Source organism: Nerophis lumbriciformis, linkage group LG32, assembly GCF_033978685.3.
Source record: "Nerophis lumbriciformis linkage group LG32, RoL_Nlum_v2.1, whole genome shotgun sequence".
NCBI classification, from domain to species: Eukaryota; Metazoa; Chordata; class Actinopteri; order Syngnathiformes; family Syngnathidae; genus Nerophis; species Nerophis lumbriciformis.
Window position 1 is genome coordinate 3,668,033 of NC_084579.2, and position 8,664 is coordinate 3,676,696.

The window sequence follows — 8,664 nt, forward strand, 5'->3', positions numbered from 1 at the left end:
TTACACCTACAAACTGTAGCACACAAAAAAGCACATTTAATAAAAAAAACTTTATTATGGTCTTACCTTTACTTATAAATTAAGTCCATGCGCCGCAACTAAAGCCCTCACTTAAACTTTCCACGTGCAAGATTGAATCTATTTAAAAAAGTGTAACCGAGGGTTTATAAATGTGGCCTATACTGTATGAAACTACAAAATAACAAACACGGAGGCTCCAGTTTACACGAGGACCACTTTATTTACCTTCTTTCAAAAACCTCCGCTCCACTCCGTGTCGTCACGTCCGCTCTTAGCGCCTTCAAAATAAGAGCTCAAGGCATATACTGTATAACAGCGCATAACAGGAACTTAACATCACAAAGAGGAAAGCCCATGAAAATAGGTTACAAAAGTTCAATCAATCAATCAATCAATCAATGTTTATTTATATAGCCCTAAATCACAAGTGTCTCAAAGGGCTGCACAAGCCACAACGACATCCTCGGTACAAAGCCCACATAAGGGCAAGGAAAAACTCACCCCAGTGGGACGTCGATGTGAATGACTATGAGAAACCTTGGAGAGGACCGCATATGTGGGTAACCCCCCCCCCCCTCTAGGGGAGACCGAAAGCAATGGATGTCGAGTGGGTCTGACATAATATTGTGAGAGTCCAGTCCATAGTGGATCCAACATAATAGTAAGAGTCCAGTCCATAGTGGGGCCAGCAGGACACCAGATCAACTGGTCTAAAAGGGGGGTCTATTTAAAGGCTAGAGTATACAAATGAGTTTTAAGATGGGACCCGTCTCCGCTCGGGATGGTGTCCTGCTGGCCCCACTATAGACTGGACTCTTACTATTATGTTGGATCCACTATGGACTAGACTCTCACAATATTATGTTGGATCCACTATGGACTGGACTCTTACTATTATGTTGGATCCACTATGGACTGGACTCTCACAATATTATGTTGGATCCACTATGGACTGGACTCTTACTATTATGTTAGATCCACTATGGACTGGACTCTCACAATATTATGTTAGATCCACTATGGACTGGACTCTTACTATTATGTTAGATCCACTATGGACTGGACTCTCTCTATTATGTTAGATCCACTATGGACTGGACTCTCACTATTATGTTAGATCCACTATGGACTGGACTCTTACTATTATGTTGGATCCACTATGGACTGGACTCTTACTATTATGTTGGATCCACTATGGACTGGACTCTCACAATATTATGTTAGATCCACTATGGACTGGACTCTTACTATTATGTTGGATCCACTATGGACTGGACTCTTACTATTATGTTGGATCCACTATGGACTAGACTCTCACAATATTATGTTAGATCCACTATGGACTGGACTCTTACTATTATGTTGGATCCACTATGGACTGGACTCTTACTATTATGTTGGATCCACTATGGACTGGACTCTCACAATATTATGTTAGATCCACTATGGACTGGACTCTTACTATTATGTTGGATCCACTATGGACTGGACTCTTACTATTATGTTAGATCCACTATGGACTGGACTCTCACAATATTATGTTGGATCCACTATGGACTGGACTCTCACTATTATGTTAGATCCACTATGGACTGGACTCTCACAATATTATGTTAGATCCACTATGGACTGGACTCTTACTATTATGTTGGATCCACTATGGACTAGACTCTCACAATATTATGTTAGATCCACTATGGACTGGACTCTTACTATTATGTTAGATCCACTATGGACTGGACTCTTACTATTATGTTAGATCCACTATGGACTGGACTCTTACTATTATGTTGGATCCACTATGGACTGGACTCTCACAATATTATGTTAGATCCACTATGGACTGGACTCTTACTATTATGTTGGATCCACTATGGACTGGACTCTTACTATTATGTTGGATCCACTATGGACTAGACTCTCACAATATTATGTTAGATCCACTATGGACTGGACTCTTACTATTATGTTGGATCCACTATGGACTGGACTCTTACTATTATGTTGGATCCACTATGGACTGGACTCTCACTATTATGTTAGATCCACTATGGACTGGACTCTTACTATTATATTAGATCCACTATGGACTGGACTCTCACTACTATGTTAGATCCACTATGGACTGGACTCTTACTATTATGTTAGATCCACTATGGACTGGACTCTCACTATTATGTTAGATCCACTATGGACTGGACTCTCACAATATTATGTTGGATCCACTATGGACTGGACTCTTACTATTATGTTGGATCCACTATGGACTGGACTCTCACAATATTATGTTGGATCCACTATGGACTGGACTCTCACAATATTATGTTAGATCCACTATGGACTGGACTCTTACTATTATGTTGGATCCACTATGGACTGGACTCTCACAATATTATGTTAGATCCACTATGGACTGGACTCTCACTATTATGTTAGATCCACTATGGACTGGACTCTTACTATTATGTTAGATCCACTATGGACTGGACTCTTACTATTATGTTAGATCCACTATGGACTGGACTCTTACTATTATGTTAGATCCACTATGGACTGGACTCTTACTATTATGTTAGATCCACTATGGACTGGACTCTTACTATTATGTTAGATCCACTATGGACTGGACTCTTACTATTATGTTAGATCCACTATGGACTGGACTCTCACAATATTATGTCAGACCCACTCGACATCCATTGCTTTCGGTCTCCCCTAGAGGGGGGGGGGGGTTACCCACATATGCGGTCCTCTCCAAGGTTTCTCATAGTCATTCACATCGACGTCCCACTGGGGTGAGTTTTTCCTTGCCCTTATGTGGGCTTTGTACCGAGGATGTCGTTGTGGGTTGTGCAGCCCTTTGAGACACTTGTGATTTAGGGCTATATAAATAAACATTGATTGATTGATTGATTGACTTAAATGTTTCTACTGAGGTAGCATCTCTAACTGTTACCGGGAGGGCATTCCATAGTACTGGAGCCCCAATAGAAAACTCTATAGCCCGCAGACTTTTTTTGGGCTCTGGGAATCACAAAATGTTTCTTCAAAGTAGACAAGAAGCCTTTTTTCTGTCCCTACAAGGTCTGTGCACGTGCCTTCATTCTATCACTCAGCGCTGTCTATGAAACTTTTCTGTTTAAAGGGGCAGTCTCCATCTAAGCGAGTGAAGTAAGGTGTAGTTTATTGTCAGGTGTCCCGTGTGCCGCTACTGTCAAACTCCAGAGCCCGTGGAGGAGAACAAGTGCTTTGAGTGTGGCGTGCAGGAGGTAATAACACATCTTGGGTGGATGTCTCACTCCTGGCGTAGCTTCAAGCAACTTTCCCCTCATCCTCAGAACCTTTGGATCTGTTTGATCTGCGGCCACATCGGCTGCGGGCGCTACGTGAGCCGCCACGCCTACAAACACTTTGAGGAGACGCAGCACACCTACGCCATGCAGCTCACCAACCACCGCGTGTGGGACTACGCCGGAGGTGTGCTTCGCTCTCTTTGCGGAAACTAAATGTGGAGGTAACGTTTCCGTGTGCCGCCAGACAATTACGTGCACCGGCTGGTGGCCAGCAAGACGGACGGCAAGATGGTGCAGTACGAGTGCGAGGGCGACACCTGCCAGGCAGAGAAGATCGACTCCCTCCAGCTGGAGGTAACCTGGCTCCGCCTCCTGTGATGTCACGTCGCTAACGAGCGTCTTCCTCTGCTTCCTCAGTACTCCTACCTGCTGACCAGCCAGCTGGAGTCACAGCGCATCTACTGGGAGAACAAGATAGTCCACCTGGAGAAGGAGACGGCCGAGGAGGTGCTCACTGCCCCCGTGATGTCATCATCCTGTCTTTGTGGCTCACTGTGTTGTGTGTTTGTGGGCCAGATCAGCAACATGAAGGCCAAATTCAAGGAGACCCTGGAGCGCTGTGACAACCTGGAACGCAGATTTGGAGAGATCAGCAAAGACAAGCAGAGCTTGGATAAAAAGTAGGTTCAACATTCATGCACGTGTCACCAGAGGTGTGGACTCGAGTCACATGACTTGGACTCGAGTCAGACTCGAGTCATGAATTTGATGACTTTAGACTCGACTTGAAAAAATGTAAAAAGACTTGCAACTCGACTTAGACTTTAACATCAATGACTTGTGACTTCACTTGGACTTGAGCCTTTTGAATTGACATGACTTGACATGACTTGCTACTTTCCCCAAAACCCAAAGATGAAAAAGTTATTCGGGAGCGCTCCGTATTTTTCATTGTGTACTTGTCTATCAGCGTTGCGTGTGTCAGCTGGTGTGGTCTCAGTACAACAGCCAATCAAATTAGATCTACTTTGTTTTCATCACACAGCATTCATCCAATCAAATTGCAGGACAACCAATGAAGAAGACATGTCCAAACCACACGCCAGTGAACAAAAAATGATACCTAAAATAATTTCGTTTGGGTATAAAAATTACGAGGTGGTCAACACAAAACGGTTTGCAGTATGCAACACATGCGGTTCGAAAATTACTGATGGAGAGGCAACAACTTCCAACTTCGTCCGGCATTTGAAGTTGCACAAAGAACGGTAAGTTTTGAATGTAAGATAACGTTTATTGGCTAAGTAACGTGACTTTTATTTGCTGTGTAGTTAAATCAGTGAGGCTGTAAACTCACTGCTAACGTTATAACGTTATTGCAAACACGGGAATCTGTTGCAGTTCACTACCTTATTCATACTTTTTGTTCAGTGATTTTTTTCAAGCAGGGTTACGTTAGTCAATATATCACACGTAACGTTAGACGGCGGTCAGCAGCACCGCGTATTTTAGCCACCTAAAAAAAAGACAAAAATAGTCAAATAAAGGTCAGTTAAAATGTATACTATATTATGAATATGTGTACCGTTTTAGCTAGCTTTCTGACATACTGTTGGTTGTTTACCTCAGTGGTCCCCAACCACCGGGCCGCGGCCCGGTACTGGTCCGTGGATCGATTGGTATCGGGCCGCACAAGAATTTTTTTTTATTTTTTTATTTTTTTTTTAAATTAAATCAACATAAAAAACACAAGATACACTTACAAGTAGTGCACCAACCCAAAAAAACTCTCTCCCCCTTTTGTTCTGGGCATTGAACATGAAGACTCTTCCTTCGCTGTTCCGAGTGGCCATGAGAGTCTTGGCAGTGCCTGCCTCCAGTGCTCCAGTGGAGCGAGTTTTCAGCCATGGTGGCATCATACTACGCCCCCATCGTGCACAAATGACTGACAGACTCTTGGCTAATTTGGTCTTTTGCAAATGCAATGCAGCATAGGGCCCTGACATATAAAAAGTACAACTTTTTTGTTATGTTCACGTATATGTCATGTTTTTTCAATGTTAACACTTTTGTACAAATAAGTACATTTGCACTTTATTTTTCAATGTGTTTGTTCTGTAAAGGAATGAGTTAATGTTTAAAATGACTGGTTAATAGTGCTATTATAAAGTGCAATGTCAGCACAATTTTCTTTCCTGCAATTTAAAATGCACTTGTTTTAATAAATAAATACAACGTTTGAAAAGCATACACAATCTGTGTTAATATATTAGTCTGTGGTTAAAAGGACTTGAAAGGACTCGAAACTCAAAATGCAGGACTTAGGACTTGACTTGAGACTTTCCAGTCTTGACTTTGGACTTGACTCGGGGCTTGCCTGTCTTGACTCGGGACTTGACTCGGACTTGAGGGCAAAGACTTGAGACTTACTTGTGACTTGCAAAACAATGACTTGGTCCCACCTCTGCGTGTCACACAGACATAAAAAGTAGGTTCAACATTCATGCAGTGTTTGTGGGGGGGAGGTGCACGCAGTGACGGTGTTTGTTGGGGTGGGGGGGTAGGTGCACGCAGCTCAACAGTCGAGTGGCGAAGCTCAGCCAGGAGCTGAAGGAGGAACAGGAAATGAACCGCTGCCTGAGAGCCAATCAGGTGCAGTTTCAGACCCGACTAGCCGAAGAGGAGCGCAAAGCCAAAGAAAACGGTGAGACGATGTTGTCCGCCGACTGTAACCGCGTGATGGTGAAGAATCCGCTGACGGCGTGGTCACGTGACCCCCGTGTGTGTGTGTGTGTGTGTGTGTGTGTGTGTGTGTGTGTGTGTGTGTGTGTGTGTGTGTGTGTGTGTGTGTGTGTGTGTGTGTGTGTGTGTGTGTGTGTGTGTGTGTGTGTGTGTGTGTGTGTGTGTGTGTGTGTGTGTGTGTGCAGGAGAGCACAAGGAGCAGACCATCAGCGAGCTGCAGGAGCAGCTGCGTGACGTCATGTTCTACTTGGAGACGCAGCAGCACATCCAGCACCTTCCGCCTGAAGCCCGCAGCGAGATCCAGGAAGGTCAAATCAACATCGCTGCCGTCGAACCCGCGGACGCCGCCGCCGCCGACGGCGCAGCCGCCTCCGTCAGAGGTAGGAGGGGGCGGGGCAGGAAGAGGAAGTAGGCGTCGGAGGGAGAGACTTGATAAGCACGCCCAGGATTGTAACGTCTGTTGGTGTAAATAAATTATTTGTCACAACTCATCAGACTCCTCCCCCTTTCGCCATTCGCCACCTCCCACTCACAAGAAACCGTTGAGTGATTATTGCTAGAAGTCTGTTGCACGTTCTACACCCAGCAGTAGTTGGTGTTCTATGGAACGTACACACCACATGCCATGCAAGCATCACTTCTTTCATCGCAGCACGTCCGAAAAGGAGTAGAAAGAAGCTGAGCTTATTTAATCCGACCCCTTTTCAGACCATAGCAATTTTACCCCATGTCCTTGTTCTCTGTAACACAGCAGTGAATAGATAAATAATACACCATAGGAAGTCAACAAATATTAAAATACACAAAACAATGTTTGTTGATCATAATTGTTCTTCTGTGTACTTTGTGAACACTTTTAGTTACAACAACTCAATCATATTGTTGGATTTATTTGCTTCATCAATCAATCAATCAATCAGTGTTTACTTATATAGCCCTAAATCACGACTGTCTCAAAGGGCTGCACAAGCCACAACCACATCCTCGGTTCAGATCCCACATCAGGGCAAGACAAAACTCCACCCAATGGGAAAACAATGAAAAACCTAGGAGGGTACCGCAGATGTGGGGAACCCCCCCCAACCCCCCCACACCAGGGCGTCCGGTGCAGTGGACGTCGAGTGGATCTAACATAATAGTGAGAGTCCAGTCCATAGTGGATCTAACATAATAGTGAGAGTCCAGTCCATAGTGGATCTAACATAATAGTGAGAGTCCAGTCCATAGTGGGTCTAACATAATAGTGAGAGTCCAGTCCATAGTGGATCTAACATAATAGTGAGAGTCCAGTCCATAGTGGATCTAACATAATAGTGAGAGTCCAGTCCATAGTGGATCTAACATAATAGTGTGAGAGTCCAGTCCATAGTGGATCTAACATAATAGTGAGAGTCCAGTCCATAGTGGGTCTAACATAATAGTGAGAGTCCAGTCCATAGTGGATCTAACATAATAGTGTGAGAGTCCAGTCCATAGTGGATCTAACATAATAGTGTTAGAGTCCAGTCCATAGTGGATCTAACATAATATTGAGAGTCCAGTCCATAGTGGATCTAACATAATAGTGAGAGTCCAGTCCATAGTGGGTCTAACATGATAGTGTGAGAGTCCAGTCCATAGTGGATCTAACATAATAGTGTGAGAGTCCAGTTCATAGTGGATCTAACATAATAGTGAGAGTCCAGTCCATAGTGGATATAACATAATAGTGTGAGAGTCCAGTCCATAGTGGATCTAACATAATAGTGTGAGAGTCCAGTCCATAGTGGATCTAACATAATAGTGTGAGAGTCCAGTCCATAGTGGATCTAACATAATAGTGTGAGAGTCCAGTCCATAGTGGATCTAACATAATAGTGTGAGAGTCCAGTCCATAGTGGATCTAACATAATAGTGAGAGTCCAGTCCATAGTGGGTCTAACATAATAGTGTGAGAGTCCAGTCCATAGTGGGTCTAACATAATAGTGTGAGAGTCCAGTCCATAGTGGATATAACATAATAGTGAGAGTCCAGTCCATAGTGGATCTAGCATAATAGTGAGAGTTCAGTCCATAGTGGATCTAACATAATAGTGAGAGTCCAGTCCATAGTGGATCTAACATGATAGTGTGAGAGTCCAGTCCATAGTGGATCTAACATAATAGTGTGAGAGTCCAGTTCATAGTGGATCTAACATAATAGTGTGAGAGTCCAGTCCATAGTGGGTCTAACATAATAGTGTGAGAGTCCAGTCCATAGTGGATCTAACATAATAGTGAGAGTCCAGTCCATAGTGGATCTAACATGATAGTGTGAGAGTCCAGTCCATAGTGGATCTAACATAATAGTGTGAGAGTCCAGTTCATAGTGGATCTAACATAATAGTGTGAGAGTCCAGTCCATAGTGGGTCTAACATAATAGTGTGAGAGTTCAGTCCATAGTGGATCTAACATAATAGTGTGAGAGTCCAGTCCATAGTGGATCTAACATAATAGTGAGAGTCCAGTCCATAGTGGATCTAACATAATAGTGTGAGAGTCCAGTCCATAGTGGATCTAACATAATAGTGTGAGAGTCCAGTCCATAGTGGATCTAACATAATAGTGAGAGTCCAGTCCATAGTGGAT

General features: G+C 43.6%; 1 protein-coding gene across 1 annotated transcript in view; it reads left to right on the forward strand.

The window, feature by feature from the left end:
• brap (BRCA1 associated protein) overlaps window positions 1-6,547 on the forward strand; it is a 20,032-nt gene extending 13,485 nt beyond the window's left edge. Inside the window, exons 7-13 of the mRNA XM_061926909.2 lie at window positions 3,215-3,290; window positions 3,360-3,498; window positions 3,559-3,668; window positions 3,732-3,821; window positions 3,891-3,994; window positions 5,879-6,018; window positions 6,242-6,547. Of these exons, the coding sequence (XP_061782893.1) occupies window positions 3,215-3,290; window positions 3,360-3,498; window positions 3,559-3,668; window positions 3,732-3,821; window positions 3,891-3,994; window positions 5,879-6,018; window positions 6,242-6,468 (886 nt within the window). The 3' untranslated portion in view covers window positions 6,469-6,547. The remainder of the gene's footprint in view (window positions 1-3,214; window positions 3,291-3,359; window positions 3,499-3,558; window positions 3,669-3,731; window positions 3,822-3,890; window positions 3,995-5,878; window positions 6,019-6,241) is intronic.
• Window positions 6,548-8,664: the final 2,117 nt, after the last annotated feature.